Below are 21,386 nucleotides of genomic sequence, written 5' to 3' on the forward strand. Positions count from 1 at the left end.
AGGAATGACACTCAAGGTCATCTTCTGACCTACACATGCAAAGTACAAGAACCAGAAAAGACATTTAGGCCAGAAGAAGATCTCTGTACAAGTGTATAAAGACAGGAGTAGTAGCAAGCAGTCCCACCGAGTTCTCCAGTGGCAGGAAGGGCTAAGTAGAGGAAGTTAAAGGTAGGCAGAGTTTGCCACATGCACTTCAGTCGCAGAGAGTGGTGAAGGCTTGAGACGGCGTTGGAAACAGAGCTTTGGAGGATGTAGGTAGAGGCCGAGGTGAGAGCCTGGGAGAACAGATGTCAGGGAGAAGCGGTGCATACTACTACTAGGGCCCCCTGGCCATCAGCACTTGTCTCTGTGGTTTGTGGATTTGGGGCACATATGTATGTAGTGGTCTGAAAGCCTAGTGCATGGGGTTGCTGATCAGGAAGCCATTCAGGAGCTGAAGATAGCTCTGTTCTTTGTCACTGGAGTGGAATTAGAAGCTCAGATACTCTATCAGAAGCAAGGGGGTCCACAATTGGAAGACTTGCCAATAGCCACAGAAGTCATGCTTTGGGCTCTGGTGGTCAGAGATTTAGACATGGCCATATGCATTTAGGGACCCTTACTGGCCATCCAGAAGAGGAAGAGGTACAGTGCTGGACCAATGCTGTAAAGCGTTACCTAACATGAAACACCCCTGGGTTTGATGCCCAGTGTCATAAAAGAAAAACGTACATTGTTACTTGTGCTGCGGAGTGGACATGCCTTTGTCTGAACTGATTAATCTTTGTCTCTTTCAGGATAGGATTTTTGGGCCTTGGCTTAATGGGAAGTGGCATCGTCTCCAACTTGCTAAAAATGGGTCACACAGTGACTGTCTGGAACCGGACTGCAGAGAAAGTAAGTATTAAGGGTGAGGTTTGTCACATGGAAGGTGGAATAACTGAGGGTGGTTACTCAGTGGTTCTACTCAGTGTTCTGCACCCAGGAAAAGGAGCAAAGCTTAGTCAGGGCAGAAGGATATATAGGATGTTGCTCTAAAAATTGAAGTATTTAAAACTACTCAAGGTGTACTACACATGATCGCACACGTGTGTACGATCTATAATTCCAGCACTTAAACGATAGAGGCATGAGGATTGCCTTATATTCTAGGCCAGCCTACGTTATGTAGGAAGTTCCAGACCACAGTGAAACCTTTTCTCAAAAGTACAAACAAGAAGCCTGGTGTGGTGGAACACGCCTTTAATCCCAGCACTCAGGAGGCAGAGGCAGGTGGATCTCTGTGAGTTCGAGGCCAGCCTGGTCTACAAGGCAAGTTATGAGAAACCTTGTCTTTTTAAAAAAAAAAAAAAAAAAAACACCAGGCTGGAAAGCTGGCTCAACAGTTACAAGAGTGTGTACTGGGTACTACTCTTCCAGAGGTCCCTAGCGTATACATCAGGTAGCTTACAACCACCTGTGCTCATGTATCTGTACACACATATACACATACATACAAAATAAAATCTTTTTTAAAAAATACAAATAACAACAGCAACAGACATACCATTGCTCTAAAATAAGCACATATCACATGGAGCGCGTAGGCACACCAGGTTCATCCTTTGTGACCACCATACCATATCTATGATGTGGTCCTTTCTGAGCAGGTTGAGCACAGTAATTCTGCAGTAATGAACTGCTGCAGGGACTGGGAGCATTGTTCTTACATGGAATAAGGACCAGAGCCTGGAAAGGTGTTCCCTTTTGAGATGGGGTATGCTTTAGCCCTGTGAATGATAAGTAACTACAGACCCGAAGTGAGAGCTGATGGCTAAAGAAGACATTGGGGCTAAGTGATGGCAGAATACTAACAAAAATAATAATTAGGGCTGGAGACATGGCTCAGCCGTTAAGAGCACTGGCTATTCTTCCAGAGGTCCTGAGTTCAGTTCCCAGCAACCTCAAAACAAAATAGTTTATGGTCTAGAGTGTAGTTCAGTGCTAGAGCAAGGCCCTGGTTCTCTTCCTCAGTACCTCTACTCTCAAAATTGGTTTTTACTGGATCAGATGCCTTTCAAGAATAGAAAAATGATTGGTTTTTGTGGGGAGCCTGGGATAGTGGGCTCCAAAAGCCACGCTTTCTTGTTAGGCCACGTGTGTTGAGCGTTGGGTAGATGCTCTGGGAACCTAACCCAGGTAACATCCTAAAGCTCCACTGCAGACTTTGTGACTCCAGCATTCTCCTCAAGACTGCAGTTGCTGAAAGTGAGGGAGAGCAGGGGGTCTGGGCATGTGTGGTAACTGGGACTTTTCCCTTGATAGAAGTGCCTCTGGCTGCCTCTTTCTTGATTGGGAAACATGAACAAGAGAGTCATGCCTCTAAGAATTAAGTCAGGCAGGCCCAAATTCAAATCACGGCTGTGCTTTTACTTTACATGGCAAGACACTCTGCTTGTCTCCACCTGTGTGAGTAGCACAACAAGAGCACAGGATCTGGCAAGGATGTAAAAAGCCATCCTTTGGGACTATCCTTTAGTCCTGTAGTGATGCCCTTGGAATTTCTTTTAAGGCTGTTGATAATGATGGTGCTTTGCTTTCAATCCCAGCGCTTAGGAGGCAGATGCAGTGAGGGTTCCAGGGAGGCCAGCCTGGTCTACATATACATATAGCAAGTTAAAGACCAACCAGGGGTACATAATGAGATGTGCGCGCGCACGCGCGCGCGCGCACACACACACACACACACACCCCAATAAAGAAAAGAAAAAGTCTTCTGGGACTTAGAAGATGGCTCAGTAGGAAACGGTGCTTGCCACCAAGTCTAACCCCTGAGTCCTGAATTTGATCACCAGGACTCTCATTGTGAAAAGAGGGATTCCTAACCTCTGACCCACGTGTTCACATACACACATCACTAAGTAAGTAACTATAAAAGCAAGAAAAACTTTGAATAGTCCTCTGGCCAGGCACAGAGGCACATGTCTGTAGTCCCCACTGCTCAGGAAGCTGAGGCAAAGAGGAGCTCTTGAGGCCAGACTTACTGCACAACACAGTGAGACTCCATAGCAAATGACAGCAGAATAGAGTGACCTGCTGATGTTTCTGAAATAATAAATAAGGAACATGGTTTTAATTTCCAGAAAAGAAAGAGTAAACAGGGTGGTGGTGGTACACGCCTCTAATCCCAGCAATTGGGAGGCTGAGGTAGGCGGATCTCTGTGAGTTCGAGGCCAGCCTGGGGTGAGTTCCTGGATAGGCTCCAAAGGCACACAGAGAAATTTTGTTGGGGGGGGGGGGAGTATAAAATTGGGTTTTTGAGATAAGATTTCTCTGTGTAGTTCTGGCTGTCTGTAACTCACTGTGTAGACCAGGCTGGCCTCAAACTCACAGAGATCTGCCTGGCTCTACCTCCCAACTGCTAGGATTAAAGGCGTGCGCCACCACCGCCTGGGGGGGAAAAAATGAAGTGTAAGTGGTGGGCTAGAAAAATGGCTCAACAGTTAATAGTGCTTGCAGAGGACCAGGGTTCAGGTCTCAGTGTTGTTATGATGGCTCAAAGCCATCTGTAACTCCAGGTCAAGGGATTTGACACCCTCTTAAGGCCTTTGAGGCCACCAGGTGCACATATGGTATATATACATATATTCAAGCACACATTCATCTATATAAAATATATAAACCTTTAAATAAAGGGGAGGGGCCAGTGTTTCTCCTGTCACTGCCATGCCTACTGTTGTTTGCAGGAAATATACTAAGCAGACCTGTTTTCTTTCTGAAATATAATTGAGTTGGGAAGTTGGTTAGTCTTACTAACTAGCTTGCTGTTCACTGAGGCTCTAAGTTCAAGCCTCTAATATCCACATAAAAGCTAGACATCTCCAATTAATTTTTAATTAAAATTGAGGCCACTTTAGGAAGACACTAGATGTTGATGTCTGGCCTCCATGTTCATGTGTGCATGAGTCCACACACATGTGCACCTGTAAACATAAGAACATACAAATAATAAAAAAAAAAAGCTTAAAAATTCAAAAGATGGGGCACTCAATGAGAACTCTCACTTAGCCTGGAAACAAAACCTAAAGCTTCCTTCCCAGATGGATACCGTAGAACTCTAAGTTCCCGAAGTAGACTAGACAGCACTGGCCTCCAACAAAGGCTGCTCTTTACAAGGTAAGGTGGAACAGCAAAGACCATCTATAAACAATCAAAATTCTCTAAAGAAAAAGGTAAATAATGGGGGCTGGAGAGATGGCCCAGCAGTTAAGAGCACTTGACGGCTCTTCCAGAGGTCCTGAGTTCAATTCCCAGCAACCTCATGGTGGCTCACAACCATCTGTAATGAGATCTGATTCTCTTTTCTGATATGCATGAGGACAGAGCACTCATATATATAAAATACATGAATAAGTAAATCTTTTTTAAAAAGATAACTAGTTTTGTTTATAGTTTTTTGTTTTGTTTGTTCGTTTTTAAGTGTTGTTTTTGAGACAGGGTCTCACTATATAGCACTGGCTTTACCTGGAACTCGATGTGAGTTCAAGGCTGACCTTAAACTCCCAGAGATCCGCCTCCCAAGTGCTAAGATTTTTTTTTTTTTTAAAGATTTTATTTATTTATTATGTATACAGTGTTCTGTCTGCACATATCCCTGCAGGCCAGAAGAGGGCGCCAGATCTCATTACAGATGGTTGTGAGCCACCATGTGGTTGCTGGGAATTGAACTCAGGACCTTTGGAAAAGCAAGCAGTGCTCTTAACCTCTGAGCCATCTCTCCAGCCCCCAAGTGCTAAGATTAATCCTTAAGATCTTATTTTTATTTTATATGTACTTTATATTTATTTTATGTGTATGAATGTTTTGCCTGTATGTATGTACAAAAGAGGGTGTTGGATCCTCTGGAACTGGAGTTGCACAAGGTTGTGAGCTGCTGTGTGGATGCTGGGAATAAAACCCAAGTCCTTTGGAAAAACAGCAAATACTCTTAACTGCTGAGCCATCTCTACAGTTCTAGATCAATAGTTATTGGATAATAATTTTCCAAAACAAAAATTAGACAGTATTGAATGTCCACCAATTCAAAGTAGTTGTGGCAGTATGTTAAGAAAAGACAGATATGGCCGGGCGGTGGTGGCGCACGCCTTTAATCCCAGCACTCGGGAGGCAGAGCCAGGCGGATCTCTGTGAGTTCGAGGCCAGCCTGGACTACCAAGTGAGTCCCAGGAAAGGCGCAAAGCTACACAGAGAAACCCTGTCTCGAAAAACCAAAAAAAAAAAAAAAAGAAAAGAAAAGACAGATATGGTTCAGTGTGTGCAGTGGGTAAAGATGCTTTCTGCCAAGACTGACAACCTGTGTTAGTCCCCAGAACCCATGCAGTAGAAGGAAAACTGACTCCAGCAAATCGTTCTGTGACCTTCATGTGTGTACATGCATATGCATGCACACAGATAAAATTAATGCAATTAAAAATAAACATTTTAGAGGTTCTAGAGAGATGGCTCAGCAGTTAAGAACACTGTTTAGTCTTGCAGAGGATACAGTTTCAGTTCCAGAACTGACATGGTGGCTTACTAACATCCATAACTCCAGATCCAGGGAATCTAGGACCTTCAGCTGAGCCCCAACGGCACCAAGCACACATGTGGTGCATATTCTTACATGCAGGCAAAACACTCTTACATAGAAAATAAACTTCTTAAAGTTAAAAAAAAAAAAGAAAGAAAAACCTGCTTACAATACAGTGTGCCCAAGTGCCCAAGTTATTCTTAAAATTTCTTTGAATATGTTTTTTTGGTTTTTCGAGACAGGGTTTTTCTGTGTAGCCCTGGCTGTTCTGGATAGATGAAGCTGGCCTCGAACTTAGAGATCTGTCTGCCTCTGCCTCCTGAATGCTGAGATTAAAGGCATGTGCCATCTCTGCCCAGCTTTCATTTTCAATATATCTTATGGGGGAAATGTACACCAAAATAGCAGTGATCTGTTTTACAGGATATTTTGGATGATATTAATTTTAGACAAAAAGAAGTTAGGTCTTCGAGACCCTTTGTAAGTCTTAGCCTGGCTACAGTATTTGGAACCACCCAAGAGGGAATGGTGGTCAGAAGAAAGGGACCCTACAGCCCAGCCCTGCTCCCTCTGCATGTGCTAGTGATTCAGGTCCCTAGGCTGGTTTTGCCACCGCTCTACTCGCACAGAGGAGCTGGGCATAGGCACTGTCCATATCCTAGTCTTCAAACTGCCAGCCTTCAGCAGACACTCATTCTAGATACCATGTCTGTCTAGAAAAACAGGATAGTCTGTAAGGTCTCTGGAAGTCAGGCCTCGAGCTCAGCCTCCTGCCTTGGGAGACCAGCCAGAGGTCCACACATCTCTGGCCTGTCCAGCATGTTTGTTTTGCATTGCATGCAGCTCACGTTAGGATCTGTGACTTTTGCAGTGTGATTTGTTCATCCAGGAGGGGGCCCGCCTAGGAAGAACCCCCGCTGAAGTCGTTTCAACTTGTGACATCACTTTCGCCTGTGTGTCGGATCCAAAGGCAGCCAAGGACGTAAGGATCCCCCTTCCCTCTGCATCTCAGGTCGTAGCCAAGAGAGCTGGCTGGCCTCCTCCCCTTCTCCCCTGCACACTGAGTGAGTGTTTGCATGTGGGGGGTATCCCATCTGGGGGCAATCTCCTGTTGAGAAAGATGTTGTCAAAGTTGAATACAGACTTCCTTTAATTCAAAATGAAGAACTTCTAGGGTCCTTAAAGTCTGCTGAAACATTTTTCTGAACTGGTTCCAGGTAGTCTATTGAGCTGGACTGTTTGTGGCTAAGTGTGCCTTTCTTTGGTCCAAGGGCCAACTTCTCTTTTAACTATTGCTGAATTTGCATGTGTTACAAAGTCAAGTGCTCCTTAGTGATCCTCTTAAACTGTGAGTGATCTAGTCCAAAGAAGCCTCCATAATAAGTAATGAGATCTGTCTTTTAAACCATTGGAAGAGAACACAAAGATACAAGGGAACATTCTGGAAGGCTGGTTTTTGTTTTGGTTTTTTTTTTTGTTTTGGTTTGGTTTTTTTTAAACAAAATCTCATTGGTCTGAAACTTACTATAGAGGTAGACCAGGCTGGCCTGGAATTCACAGAAATCCCTCTGACTGTAATTACTTTTCTGTCCCATACATATTAAGTGACTCTTTCCTTTTTATTTTTAATAGTTAATTTCTGATCAGGAAATGAGTCCTCAAAAAAACAACAGACTGTGTTCTGCAGGGACTTCTGAGCACTTAACTGCAAGCCTGGGCTATTGCTTCTCCATTGTGTCTCTACAGCTGGTGCTGGGCCCCAGCGGTGTGCTGCAAGGGATCCGCCCTGGGAAGTGCTATGTGGACATGTCAACGGTGGATGCGGATACAGTCACCGAGCTGGCCCAGGTAGCAGCCTTATCTAGGCTGGCTCTGGATCATCTTTTCAGTGGGAGCCCAAGACCCAGGCTGACCACACCCAAGTACGGGCAGTTTGGTTACACTAGAGCCAAAGCCAGAACGGACGTCGGGAACCTTGGGACTAGCCTCTTGACTGTCCCCCTTCAGAGCCTCAGCTGGTTGGAACTGCCATGGAAGGTCACTGCAGGCTAGTAGACAGGAGGCCCCATGCTGTCAGCCCTCCTGCAGTGAGAAGCCTCCAGACTGCCAGTGTGGCCTTTTTGGCTTAAGCAACTGTCTACAGTTGAGTCTAGCATAGTGTCCTCCTTCCAATCTTCTGGGCCCACTTGTGTTCTGAGGGTGGCTGAGTTCAGTGATGGGCAGGGTCCAGTGGGCAGGAATTCAGCCAAGGCATCTGTATGGCCATGTTTGCCCCTTGGTCTCTGAGAACCAGAATTCTGGGAAACAAGATGCAGACCCTAGCTCTCTTCTTCCTTTTTGTGACTCACATCTGTTTAAAGGATGTCTGACCCACTATAGTAGTAGGCTTTGGAACCTGAGTGTAGATAGCCACATGCTAACATACCCTGTGATGAGGCACTATGACCCCATGTTTCTTCCTCCATATTTGGAGAAGCAAGACCCATCAGAAGCTGTGGCTTTCCTTACAGGTGATTGTATCCAGAGGGGGGCGCTTTCTGGAAGCCCCAGTCTCAGGGAATCAGCAACTGTCCAATGACGGGATGTTGGTGATCTTAGCAGCTGGAGACAGGGGCTTGTATGAGGACTGCAGCAGCTGCTTCCAGGCAATGGGGAAGACTTCCTTCTTTTTAGGTAATATATCTGCCCACCTGTCTGGACATGTTGGACCTGAAGGCTTGGGGGCACGGGAGCACATTGGGGACAGTGTCTGTCCTGCGTGGCCTTCTCACCAGGCTCTGAAAGAAGGCTTCTTTTTCCAGGCACAATTAGTACCTGGGAGAAAAGGGAACCCGTCCTATCCAGGACAGATGAAAGAGGTTTTCAGAGTGCATGGGTGGTGCAGATAGAGATGACCTGCCTGTAGGATTCTTGAGACATGACCTTTACCCTGCAGGGGAAGTTGGCAATGCAGCCAAGATGATGCTGATTGTGAACATGGTCCAAGGGAGCTTCATGGCTACCATCGCTGAGGGGCTGACACTGGCCCAGGTGACAGGCCAGTCACAGCAAACACTCCTGGACATCCTCAATCAGGGACAGTTGGCCAGCATCTTCCTGGACCAGAAGTGCCAAAGTAAGTGGCCTCCCGTCTTGCATTTTTGTTTTCTTTAGAACTGAGCAGCTGGGCCAGACCATCCAGGAGAGAGTCCTTTCATGGCTCATTATGTTAAAGGAGTCCCCTTTCCAGTCAGTCATTGACCCGGGCAGAGGATGCCCAGGGACACAGTGAAAGGTTTTTGAGCCCCAGACTGGAGCTCCTAGTCTTTAGGAGATTGAGAGGAGCAGGGCTATGCCTTTTGGCAATGCTGGAGGTGAGCATGATACTCTAAGGCGCACTTTTCATGTAGGTCTTTAAACTTCTGATGAATGGCTTTCCCTCCTCAGATATCCTACAAGGAAACTTTAAACCTGACTTCTACCTGAAGTACATTCAGAAGGATCTCCGTCTGGCTATTGCACTGGGTGATGCAGTCAACCATCCCACCCCCATGGCAGCTGCAGCCAATGAGGTAACTTGACATCAAGTGGTCCAGGCCCTAGATTCTTTCCTTTAGTTGTTTGTTATTTCTGTCCTGCTCGCTTAGCTTTTCTTCCCATGTTACTGAACAGGATCTTGTTAGACCTCCTGAGTGCTGGGATTACAGATGTGTACCCCTACACCTAACTCTTAAGTTTCCTTTGTTTTGTTTTTGATTTTTTTACCTTTTGGTTTTTTGAGACAGGATTCCTCTGTGTAGTCCTAGCTGCCTGGAACTCACTCTGTAGACCTTGTACTCAAGAGATCCTCCTGCCTCTCCTTCCCTAGTGCTGGGATCAAAGGCATGTGCTACCACCGCCTGGCTAAATTTTTATATGTTATTCTCACTACACTGAGCCAAGAAAGGAAAAGAACACCATGTGTAGAACTGCACTGTTTCTGTCTTTAAATTAGGATCTGGATTCTTTCTGTGTAGTCCTGAAGGAGGAACCCTAGGCAACAGTTCTAGACCTACCTATGACATGAGCCTGAGAGCTGTACATTCCTTTCTGAACCACAGTAGTTTATTGTTATTATTTTCTTCATGATTTCTTCTTTGCTCTGGATTATTCTAAAGTTTGTCGATCCAGGTATGGCAGTACATACCTGTAGCCTTAGCTACTCAGGAAGCTGAAGCAGAAGGTTCAAGGCCAGCCTGCACAACTTAGTAAGAGTCAGTCTCAGAAATAAGTTATTGAAAAAGACGAACAGGAGGGAGTGAAGGTTTCGTTTCTCGGTAGAGTGCTCGGCTAACATGCACACAAGACTTGGTTCAACCTCTAATGCCACAAAAGAAGTTTAAAACGGAATGTGAGTTTGTGCAGCGGCTGGTTTGTGTTGTTCAGTTATTACCAGAGTGGTCGACTGTTCTCATAGTTCAGCTGTGACTGGAATTCCTGTTACTCTCCTTTAATTCTGCCGCCCTCATAGACGATTTCATTTTATAGCTCAGGCTGTCTTGAATGTCGTTAGGTAGCCCAGAATCTCAAATGCAAAATCCTCCTGCCTCAGTATCCATAGTGCTCAGATTACAGGTTTATTTCAGCATTCCTGACTGAATCGTGTTGTTTCCTCGGCCTGTTGGGACTTGCATCTCCATCCATGTTCAGTGTCTGCTTCCAGTTGCAGTGCTCTGTCCATTCACATCATTCCGTGTACTGGAGCATGTTATAGCATATGGTTACTTTTGAGGACTCTCTTTTGGAAAAAGAGCCCTGTTGTCCTGGCTGCTTCTTTATGCCTGGGCTCACACATTCTCTCCCATCAGTCTCTGAAGTAGCTGGAATTTTAGTTTTCATTTAATTTGTTTTTTTAATCACTTTAAAAAAAGATTTATTCGCACTGGGGAGGCAGAGGCAGGCTGATCTCTGTGAGTTCAAGGCTAGCCTGGTCCACAAAGCAAAATCCAGGACAGGCACCAAAACTACACGGAGAAACCCTGTCTCAAAAAACCGAAAGAAAAAAAGATTTATTTTTGATGATGTGTGCACATGAATGCTGGTATCCACAGAGACCAAAGATGTCAGACCCCCTGGAGATACAGGCAGTTGTGAGCCACTTAAAGCAGGCCCTCTACAAGAGCACCAAGTGCTCTTCACTCCTGAGCCATCTCTGCATCCCCAATTTAGTTTCTAACCAGGGGCTCTTGGCTTTTGTATTTGCAGCTTCTTCATAAAACTCATCTTAGATGTGGTTAGGAAGGGTTCTTTATAGGGCTAGTGCTGGGAGAGCGCCTTAGTGGGTCCAGGTTGTTTCTGCTCGGGCTGCAGAATTTTGGTTCATTTCACACTAGAGCATAGATTAGGAAACCCCTGGATCATGTGAGTTCGGGCTCTGCACTGCACAAGACCCTGAGGGCAGGTTCCCATTAGCATGTGCCCCGATACTTGGAGCTGTCCTTTCAACATTTGTGTCTGTCAGTCCCTTTCTTGGTCTCTTCCTTCTTTCTCATCCTCTCTAAGGTTATCTGTGTGTGTGGTAGAATTTCACGTTCATTCATAACTTGGCTGTTGGACAGTACTTTGCTTTTCGGTAGTGGTTGTTGTCAGTACTCATACCTTAACTTGAGGACCTCAGAATTCATCCTGTGCCAATTTGCAAAAAAACAAAAACCCAACCACCTTGTTCACTTTACCACATACTCGTCCCTAACCATAGTTCCTCAACTAGTTCCTCTAGGTAACTGTTCCCATCTTTCAGTTCTTTGTTAAAGATTAGGTTCTCTGGCATTGTTCCTTTCAGCTGTCCTTATCAAACTGGGCGGTGGTGCACGCCTTTAATCCCAGCACTCGGGAGGCGGAGGCAGGCGATCTCTGAGTTTTAGGACAGTCTGATCTGTCTGGTCTACAGAGCTAGTTCCAGGACAGCCAGGGCTGTTACACAGAGAAACCCTGTCTCAAAAAAAATTCTTATCACATTCCTGCCAGCAATGGTATTCTTGGTGTTTGGTCTAGAAAGCTCCTACATTAGCCGGGCGGTGGTGGTGCACGCCTTTAACCCCAACACTCGGGAGGCAGAGGCAGACGGATATTTGTGAGTTCAAGGCCAGCCTGGGCTACCAAGTGAGTTCCAGGAAAAGGCGCAAAGCTACACAGAGAAACCCTGTCTCAAAAAACAAAGAAAAAGAAAAAAAAAAGAAAAGAAAAGAAAGCTCCTACATTAACAGATTCACCAGAGCTGTATGTATTCTCCTTTATAGTGGCTCTGCTTGGACTGTTCAGCTGCCCTGTGGATAGCCAAGCATATCACCTCAGCAAAACTGGGTGCCTGCTGCCTGTCACGCAGTGGCTTTGATTCTTTTCAAGCTTTTATGTGACTAGAGTCTTAGATGGCTGCTGTTGCCAGACTCTGGGAACATGCTGGTGTACAGGCAGCTCTCCTCTTCTTCACAGTACTTACAGTTTAATGGAGGAAACAGAAAATGAGCTGGAAGCTTTTAAACAAGTAAAGATTTCAGAGTATAGGAAATAGAGGTGGGGGGGGGGGGGGCGGTGGTTAGGCTGTGCTGGAGAGAAGGCTCAGCAGTTAAGAATGTGCCCAGATGCAGGCAGAGCACCCATACACATAAATTTTTTTTTTCTTTTTTCTTTTTTTGTTTTTTGAGACAGGGTTTCTCTGTGTAGCTTTGCACCTTTCTTGGAACTCACTTGGTAGCTGAGGCTGGCCTCGAACTCACAGAGATCTACCTGCCTCTGCCTCCCGAGTGCTGGGATTAAAGGCGTGCGCCACCACCGCCCGGCGGACATAAAATAATTTAATTCCAGCACTCAGAAGGCATATCCAGTCTGATCTTCGTGAGTTTGAAGCCAGCCTGGTCCACATAATGAGTTCTAGGTCAGCCAGGGCTACATAGTAAGACCCTGTCTTTAAAAAATAATAATAAAAAATAATAAACAAGACAGGCAGATCTCTGTGAGTTCAAGGCCAGCGTGGTCTACAGAGCTAGTTCCAGGACAACAAGACTGTTACACAGAGAAACTCTGTCTTGGGGAAAGAAAAAAAAATTAATTAACCGGGCATGATATTGTGCCCTATGCCTGTGATCTCAGCACATGGGAAATAGAGGCATGGAAATCAGGAGTTCAAGATCATCTTCCGTTATATCTTCAGTTCTAAACAAGCTTAGGATGTAGACAAAAAATAAAAAGCTGTATATGGTATCACACATCTTTAATCCCAGCTCTCTGGAAACAGAGGCAAGACAGATGGCAGAATTCAAGGCCAACATGATCTATATAATGAGTTCCAGGGGCCTACATAGTGAGAAGGGGGGAAAAAAAAAAAACATGAGGTCATTGTAGGCTCTACAGGAAAGCCCTGTTGCAAACAACAGTAAAACTGAAACACTGGGGCTGATGGCTCAGGAGTTAAGAGCAATGGCTGCTTGGCAGAGGACCTGGGTTCAATTCCCAGCACCCTCAGAGCAGTTCACAACTGTCTGTAACTCCAGTTCCAGAGGATCCAACACCCTTTTTTGGCCTCTAAGAATACCAGACACACAGATGATGCACAGACATACGAAATAATAAAATAACATTTACAGGTAGCAGGTAAATCAAAGGGCTCACAGCTGCTATGTTGATCAGGGGCCCAAAGGAGCCTTTGTAAAGTTGGTTAAGAGGTGCCAACCATTTTTAAGAAAGTATTCCATGCAACAGGAACAGTAGGGCACAGTGGCCCTGGGGACAGTAAAACTTTACTTTTTTTTCTGTATTGAGGGCTGCCACCACGACTCCTAAAGGCCCTGAACACTTCACGTCTCTGAGTACTGGTAGTCCTCTGAGTAAAGTCATGCGGGTTATGACTCTTGCTTCTGCAGATCAAGCTGTAGCAGAAGCCCTCAGAAGCTGGGGCATTTGCCCCACATCAAGCCAGGATTTATACCAGACATCCCAAGCTCCAGGTCCTGCCTGCTAAGCAACAGGCAAGAATCATCTGGAAATGGCTCCAAGTATCATATCAGGGCTGGGTCTCTACACAGTAGCTCTGTAGCTAGAGATTGACATCTGCCTCTTTTTTTTCCAGGTATACAAAAGAGCCAAGGCACTGGACCAGTCTGACAATGATATGTCTGCCGTGTACCGAGCCTACATACACTAAGCCTTGTCCACCCATCTACCCCTCCCATCTTCCCTCTGGCCTCTCTTCCCAATGTGGGGTCAGGGTTCTGGGACTTAGCTCTGGACCAGTCACCTGTCTCCATTTCCTTTTATACAGACTTTGAGACTTGCATCAGCACAGTAAACAGCAGCACTCTCCCTCCCTGCGGCCCTGGGCAGGGATTTGAGGGTCTCCACAGGTGGCTGTGAAGAAGCTCTTGAGCTGGGCATTGGCCCTGGAGCAGGAGGCTGTGTATTTTCTCTCTCTGTTTCTCTTGTGTTCTCTGTCTCTCACACACACACACACACACACACACACACACACACACACACTCACACACTCTTACCCACCCCAGGATAGAAGCTGCCCAGAAACTGCTGCCTGGCTGTTCTTCCAAGCTTGTCTTATCTCAGCCCCCTTCTGGTCAAGGGACTAGTGGAACTAGAATTGGCAGGGAGCACAGGAAGCCTTCTCTCAACCTGTCCAGGAAAGAGGCTGGCAGAGGGTCCATGGTGGCCCCCACTGGACCCCTGGAAGGAGAGGCCCCTGAGCCATCATGAACCAGCAGACTCCCAAAGGAGGCTCTGTGGGCCCCCAAACTGAGGAGGATTTTCCTGTAGACACTATCATAATGCAGCAGTTCCCAGAACGCCTTTGTGAACTGAAGAGAGGCCAGCATGACCACACAGACACCCTTTAGGGGGAGCAGGACCCACTGGCTCCCGCTCCCTGGCTGCTGGCTCTGTGGCTAGAGCTTGCTCTTCCCAGGAGGTTTTGTTTGGGTTTGCATTCCAGCCCGTGGGAAAGGGTCTTGAGGGCACTAAGGAGCAGTGGAGTGTGGGGGTGGCTCCTTCCTCTTTCCGTTAATGGCAGTCTCCTCTGCCAGGCCACCTGTTCAGCCTGCTCTACACAGGTCCCCTGCATGCCTCTCTTTCCCTTTTCCTCCCATGGAGATAGTATTTCTGTCCCATCCTGTTTTGGCCCAGACCCAGCCTGACCGACACCAATAATAAACATTTCACAGATGAGCATTTCATAGGAAGCTGGGCTTTTGAGGCGGAACCTCACTTCTGCCAGTGTCAATGGTTCCAAGTAAGTCCTGGGTTTGTTGGGACAGAAGAAAACTGGGTCCTGTTCTAGTAACCTAACCGCCCTCAGAGGTGGAACCAGTCATCTGTCAGCCTAGTATTTCTCCTTGGAGATGGGACCAGAGAGGCTTGGAATGTCACAGGAGAGGAATCACCTGAAGGGTGTCTGCCTTCCTCCTCATGAGTTTGGATTTCCAAAGCTGCAATTTAGACTTTCCACTGGGAAAAACCTGGGATAAGGATCTCAGGACATGGGCATGGAGCAACGGATGCTTGTGGGGTTCAGCACAACTGCTCCTTCACTGGGATGCTGACCCTTTCTCTGTCTGGACACATCCTGTCTTGGTCCTGGGGGTCGGGGTTGGGAAGATGCTGTAAGGAAACCGGTTAGTCAATGTTGTCTTAATATTGTTGACAATTCTGTAAAGTTCCTTTTTATGACTATTTCTGTTTAAGCTATTTCACCTTTCGTTTTGAAATCCTTCCCTTTTAAGGAGAAAATGTGACATTGTGAAAATGCCTGTAAGAAAGCCCCTCCTCCCCCTTTTCCTTTTAATGACAAATCTAGGTGATTAAGGTTGTGAATTTTTATTTTCGCTTTGTTTTTAATGAGCATTTGTCCTTCAGAATAGGATTGTGTGATAATGTTTAAATGGCAAAAACAAAACATGATTTTGTGCAATTAACAAAGCTACTGCAAGAAAAAAGAAAAATAAAACATTTCTTGGTACCACAGCTGTGCCACTTGTGCCAGAGCGCTTTGGGGACCTAGAGTGGGAGCGGGCGGGCATCCATGGCCAGGCCTTCCAATGTCAGCCCGGCTGAGCCCTCCCTCTGCGTCCCTACTGGGCGGGCGCCACCTGGCGGGACAATGCAGGGACGGCGCCGTGAGGGACGGCCCCGCTGCCCAATCAGTAAGCAGTAGCGCTAGGTTGGTTGCCGTAGCGCCCCGCCCCTGCTGAAGAACGAGGGTTGAGGAGGGCGGATGGGCGGTGAAGCGTAGCCCGCCCGCCTCCTGGTGAGCTGGGAGCAGGAGCTGGTTGTGTGAGGCGTAACCGGCTTGGGGGCGGAGCTTGTGCTCGATCTGCCAATCAGTCGTGGGGGAGGAGGAGAAGGGGCGGGCACGGCGCACCAAGCTCCAGACTACAGACCTCAGAGACGGCGCGCGGCCGCGACGATGGCGACCGCGATGGCTGCGAGCGCTGCGGAGCGGGCAGTGCTGGTGAGGCGCGGGCGGCGGGTGGCGGGGGGCAGGGACGGACGGGTTTGACGCCGAGCTGTCCGCAGGAGGAGGAGTTCCGCTGGTTGCTGAACGCTGAGGTGCACGCCGTGCTAAGACAGCTGCAGGACATCCTCAAGGTAAGCGCCGGTCACGCCCGGCCTGCCCTCCCTCTTTCCACCGGTCCCGCGGCGGCGGCGGCTGCTGAACGTGATTGCCTTCAGATACACACGCTCTCAGAAGAGTTAGTCCAGACTCAGGCAAGGTGGCGTGTGTGTGCAGCGAGGGCTTAGACCCCAGGGCGAACACGGGGTCTTGAGTGAGGACTGACTTTGAAACAGTGACATTTCATCTATGAGCAGGATGGTGGTGAACGCTTGTAATCCCATCACTCGGGAGGGTGAGGCTAGAGGATCACGAGTTAGAAACTAGCCCTGGGCTACATAATGAAACACTGTCTCAAAACAAAAACTGATAATCCAAGCTCTGAAGGATCCCCCGCCCTGCAGTGTGGTCTCAGCCAAGTTACCTACATCTCTGAGCCTGTTCCCTCGCCCTGACCAGGCTCACAGAGCTGTTGTGAAGATGATTAAACCATCTCAAAAAATACCTAGCTCGGTGACCTAGGAAAGCATGTTACTATGACTACTGCGTGATTCCATACCTCTGCTCCCAACACCGTGTCACAGCACTCCAGTTAGCTAAGTAATGTGCCTCTCTGTTCTGTGTTCCTACCTGGCGGCTCCTGATGGATACTCAGGGCTGTGGAATGAACAGGTCTGAGCTCACAGAGACTTAGAGGCTTGGTAGGGCAAAGGTTGAGGAGCCAGGCCAGACCTGCCCACCTTGTCCTTTCCCTGGCTAATCTGGTAAGGTATATCTAGGGCTTGGGAATGGAGCACTGGCCAGACTGAGGTATTGGGACTGCCCTGTCTTCCACAGGAGGCCTCTCTCCGCTTCACTCTCCCAGGCCCCAGCACAGAGGGAGCTACCAAGCAGGAGAACTTCATCCTGGGCAGCTGTGGGTGAGCTGGGTTGGGCAGGAGGTTTGGGGAGGGTAGTCTTGGAGTGCCTAGGGGGAGGAAATGCTGGCAGCATCAGGCCCCCGTCTGACTCCTGTGTGTTACAGCACAGACCAGGTGAAGGGCGTGCTGACTCTGCAGGGGGATGCCCTCAGCCAGGCGGTGAGTCCCCCGGAGCCCACCCTGGTCATTCCCTAACAGTCCTGCTAGTGACCGGGACGGTGCTGGCCCCTTAGCTCTGCCACTAGCTAGCTGTGAGACTCTGGGCAGGACCCTTGTGATCTCTGGACCTTTTTCCTTCTACATCTGTAACCTGGCAAGCAACCCTCACACTACCTCATGAGATAGGCATATGGATTCAACGAGGGACAGGAAGTGGGTGGCTTCACACTTAGCTCAGCCTGGCATCTGGACCCTGTGAAATGTGAGCATTGGCAGCCTAGCTATGGACTAGGGAGTAGACAAGGCCTCCAGGCATGGGGAACAGTCCCTTCTGTGGCTCAGTCTTGATTTTCCAGCACTCGCCTCCTGTCTAGACCTTCCCTTTCTCAACTTTTTCCCCTTTCACTGCTCTGTGGTTCGCCTGGACCTGAGTTCCTGTTTCTTGGCATTCCTGTTCACTTAACCCCTAAGGGCCTGGGGCCTCAGCCCCCCATCTACTGCATTCCTGGCTGGGGGGTTAGGAGGACAGGGGTACCTCTGCCTGCTTATCACACCCTGGCCCATAGGATGTGAACTTGAAGATGCCTCGGAACAACCAGCTGTTACACTTTGCCTTCCGGGAGGACAAGCAGTGGAAGCTGCAGCAGGTGAGGTCCACTGCCCGCCCGGTTCAGGCCCCAAGGCAGGCCCAAGCTAAGGCCTCCCCGGGGCCTTCTGTGGCGAAGTCTGGCCTAGGGACTTAGTGACCACGGCAAACATAGGAGACTGTTTCCTAGCAGAACTGGGGTGGTGGTGCCTTGGGGCCTCAGAGCTTGCTTCACATGAGGGATGTGAAACTGGCCCTACCTTTGTGACTTTGGCCACGTGAGGACAGCTGAAGGTCCCTTTGAATGTCACTTAACTCGAGAGCGGCTTCCCATGTACCTGGGATCGTACAAAGGCCTCCTGCCTACCCACACGCCATATACCACACATGATCATTTATACACACACCCTGGTCTAAAGCTGATCCATACCCAGGGCCTTTGCCTGTGTGTGCTGCTCTGTCTGGAGCCCTGCTCTTTCCCACCCCTGGGCTTTTTTTTTTGAGACAGGGTTTCTCTGTATATTCCTGGCTGTCCTGGAACTTTCTCTGTAGACCAGGCTGGCCTTGAACTCAGAGATCCACCTGCCTTTGCCTCTTGAATGCTGGGATTAAAGGGGTGTGCCGCCACCACCCAATCCTGTGGCTGTCTTAATTCACAGGGAGTTCACAGGTCTCTCCTGTCCTCCCTTGTGTCCTCCCTTGAACCCTGCAGGTTTATTACTTTGAGGATGTACTGGGGTTGTCTTTTGAGCAGTGAACTACACAGGGCCAAGAGCCAGTGTGCCTTGGCGGCCAGGGTTGTCCAGAGCCTAGCCATCCAGCTTCAAAGACTACAGCTCTGGAGGGTATTGTGACCACAGGTGGCATCCCGAGAGGTTAGCCCATCAAGTGGGGTCCTGTGTTATAGGGTCAGGCTGAGAACTCAGAAATGTGGTTCCTCTGAAACTAACAGACTTTGTTTATGGGGGTGGTGGGGGCTGTTCCCAGATCCAGGATGCCAGGAACCACGTGAGCCAAGCTATTTACCTCCTGGCAAACCGGGATGAGAGCTACCAGTTCAAGACAGGAGCCGAGGTCCTCAAGGTGACTCTTCCTGTCCTGCCCCCTTACCCCGAACAGCACCAGCCCCATGTCCCCAGGCTTCGATGGAAGCTGCTCCTTCCTCAACCAGTGCTCACTGGCCTGGCCACGGTTATTGGCTTATAGCCTGGATTGCAGTATCAGGCCTGGCTCCAGTCCCCGGGCCTTGACATGAGACGTGCAACCTTAAGTTCTTTGCTACTCTAAGCCCCCGTTTGCTCACATGTTCAAAGCTCACCTGTAGTGACACTTAGCTGTAATAATTCAGGTGAAATGCCCCCAGACCCACCTGTTAGTAGTCCTATTGCAGTGGTGGCGGCAGTAAAAACCTGTCACAGAACAGGGCCACATGGTCTGTGGGGACGGCTGACTCAGATGCCCAGGACTCTAGCTTTTTCTCTAAGACCCTCCAGGTAATAGGCCCTCAGAATGGCAAGCACCCCGCTGGAGTTGCAGGTTGGCCTGGGAACCGTGGTCACCCGGCAGGAGCGGAAGCTAGGGGGTGGGACACGAGGGACCCCAGCTGCTACCGCCCAAGTAGCAGTGATGGCCTACCCCTTCCCAGCTCATGGATGCTGTGATGTTGCAACTGACCAGAGCCAGAAACCGGCTCACTACCCCAGCCACCCTCACGCTGCCCGAGATTGCTGCCAGCGGCCTCACGGTTAGTACTTCAGACATCCTCGGCCCCAAGAGAAACGTCCCTGCTGAGAAGCCCAGCCAGTGGGAGATCTGGGCCTGGACAGTTTTCTGGGTTGAGTTCTTGGCCTCCACCCTGCATCCTGCCCCCAACATGTTAACCCAGTTTTTCAGCCAGTGGCTTCCAGCATAGCAGCACAAGGAGGTTATGGGGATACATGGGGAGGCTCTGGTGCCCCGGCCTATGGGGAAGCACCTGGGAACAGGGCTGGGTTCCCCCTGGGTCCCCGTCCGTCCCGTCGTCGTCGTCCCCCCCCCCCCCCCCCCCCCCGTCCCAGGTAATTCCATACCCTGTAGTGATGCAGCCTAAAATGGAAGAGGGCCTCATCCCTCCTCTCCCCTCCCCCAGCGGATGTTTGCGCCTACTCTACCCTCTGACCTGCTGGTCAACGTCTACATCAACCTCAACAAGCTGTGCCTCACCGTGTACCAGCTGCACGCCCTGCAGCCCACCTCCACCAAGGTAAAGTTCTCCCCGATGCCCCGACACCCGCCCTGCTGGGGACTCCCCATGGAGACCTCACGGACTCTGGTGCTTCTGCCTAGAACTTCCGCCCCTCCGGAGGTGCCGTGCTCCACAGCCCCGGGGCCATGTTGTAAGTATACAGTGAGAGGGCCTAGAGCCCTTCCCTCCTCCCCTCTGCATCCTGGGGACTGGGTCCAGGTCTGCCTTCGGGGATCCACTTCTCATCTCTCCCCAGTGAGTGGGGCTCACAGCGCCTGGAGGTGAGCCACGTCCACAAGGTAGAGTGCGTGGTCCCCTGGCTCAACGACGCCCTGGTGTACTTCACTGTCTCCCTGCAGCTCTGCCAGCAGCTCAAGGATAAGGTGTGTCCAGGGCAAGTGGGGCAGGGGAGGCCATTCAGGGGCCACGTCACACTTCCTAAGTGCCCCCGGGTTGTAAAGACCGTTGTACTGGAGACACCAGTCAGCTGGCAACAGTTCCCAGATGCGATCCCCTTCTGTGACCTTGACATCTCACCTGGGCTCTGGGGGGTTATAGCACCCCACTGACCACACCTATAGCTCCTCCTTGGTCACACCCCCTGAGGCCAGTGGGCACCCTCCCACTCATGTTGTTGACCACACCTCCACCCTCTGCAGATCTCTGTGTTTTCCAGCTACTGGAGCTCCCGGCCCTTCTGAGCAAGCACCTGCCAGAATCCCCCCCGGAGGGTAGCCCCGCCTTGTAGTCCTTCTCCCCAACACATAACCCCTGCAGTGCCGTCACTGCAGGCACCCCCAAGTTATTGCTCTCCCTCCTCACCACCCTGTGACACATTTGCACTGCTGGAATCGAATATTAGAGGCCCCTGGAGAAAGGGGTGCCAGCTTGGTTGTTAGGATGGGGAAGGGCAATCAAGTAGGTGGGCTGAGGTGTGGCCATGCTCCTAACCCTGCCTTCCTGAGTTCTCTGGGAACCTTTGGACTCAGGGTGGGACCAGGCCCAGGGCTGTCCTGTCTCCCACTCTCTCAGCTCCCATTAGTGAGGGATGGGAGTTGCAGGAAGGAAGAGGGCCCGGGCAGGGGAAGTAGCCCTGTGAATAAGCTGCAGTGCTGGGATGGTTTCTTCTGTGACCTCAACCCACCTCTAACAAATAAAGATCAGATTTGGACTGGAGCCCTGTTTTCTGTCTGTCTCCCTGCTTAGTAGGGACTAGGTTGAAGGACCCTGGTCATCAGTGGCCTCCCATGTTCCTGTCACCTGATGTCCCCCACTCAACACCATGTCAAGGCCTTTGAAGTAGAGTCTGGCCTGGAGTTGACAATCCTGCCTCAGCCTCTTGAGTGCTGGCATCACAGCCTGTGGCCAGGCAGAACACACCCTTGAGAAAGGGACCC

General features: G+C 49.3%; 2 protein-coding genes across 7 annotated transcripts in view; both read left to right on the forward strand.

Moving 5' to 3' along the window:
* Glyr1 (glyoxylate reductase 1 homolog) overlaps positions 1 to 15,511 on the forward strand; it is a 39,265-nt gene extending 23,754 nt beyond the window's left edge. For 4 of the 5 annotated variants that reach the window (XM_059270059.1, XM_059270054.1, XM_059270057.1 and 1 more), the window contains 7 exons: positions 780 to 879; positions 6,402 to 6,512; positions 7,277 to 7,378; positions 8,041 to 8,203; positions 8,466 to 8,645; positions 8,957 to 9,081; positions 13,614 to 15,511. In XM_059270059.1, coding sequence (XP_059126042.1) covers positions 780 to 879; positions 6,402 to 6,512; positions 7,277 to 7,378; positions 8,041 to 8,203; positions 8,466 to 8,645; positions 8,957 to 9,081; positions 13,614 to 13,688 — 856 coding nt within the window. In that variant the 3' untranslated portion in view covers positions 13,689 to 15,511. The remainder of the gene's footprint in view (positions 1 to 779; positions 880 to 6,401; positions 6,513 to 7,276; positions 7,379 to 8,040; positions 8,204 to 8,465; positions 8,646 to 8,956; positions 9,082 to 13,613) is intronic. The other variant, XM_059270055.1, reaches the window with a different exon arrangement.
* A 203-nt stretch (positions 15,512 to 15,714) lies between these two features.
* Positions 15,715 to 21,165, forward strand: Rogdi (rogdi atypical leucine zipper). Of its 2 annotated transcripts, XM_059270060.1 has the most exons (11): positions 15,715 to 15,998; positions 16,064 to 16,135; positions 16,938 to 17,020; positions 17,125 to 17,179; positions 17,746 to 17,826; positions 18,753 to 18,848; positions 19,411 to 19,509; positions 19,894 to 20,007; positions 20,091 to 20,140; positions 20,246 to 20,372; positions 20,649 to 21,165. In XM_059270060.1, exons 1-11 carry the CDS (start codon positions 15,954 to 15,956, stop codon positions 20,688 to 20,690), a joined length of 864 nt encoding a protein of 287 aa, XP_059126043.1. In that variant the 5' UTR covers positions 15,715 to 15,953; the 3' UTR covers positions 20,691 to 21,165. The 2 variants fall into 2 exon arrangements, with proteins under 2 accessions (XP_059126043.1, XP_059126044.1); XM_059270061.1 differs by lacking the exons at positions 15,715 to 15,998; positions 16,064 to 16,135 and adding an exon at positions 16,656 to 16,772.
* The last annotated feature ends 221 nt before the right edge of the window (positions 21,166 to 21,386 follow it).

Source organism: Peromyscus eremicus, chromosome 8a (assembly GCF_949786415.1).
Source record: "Peromyscus eremicus chromosome 8a, PerEre_H2_v1, whole genome shotgun sequence".
Lineage (NCBI taxonomy): Eukaryota > Metazoa > Chordata > Mammalia > Rodentia > Cricetidae > Peromyscus > Peromyscus eremicus.

Coding starts and splice junctions, on each gene's coding strand:
- Rogdi (XM_059270060.1), top strand. CDS start 15,954: ATGGCGACCGCGATGGCTGCGAGCGCTGCGGAGCGGGCAGTGCTG. Junction 17,827..18,752: donor AGCAGTGGAAGCTGCAGCAG/GTGAGGTCCACT, acceptor GGCTGTTCCCAG/ATCCAGGATGCCAGGAACCA. Junction 20,373..20,648: donor GCCAGCAGCTCAAGGATAAG/GTGTGTCCAGGG, acceptor CACCCTCTGCAG/ATCTCTGTGTTTTCCAGCTA.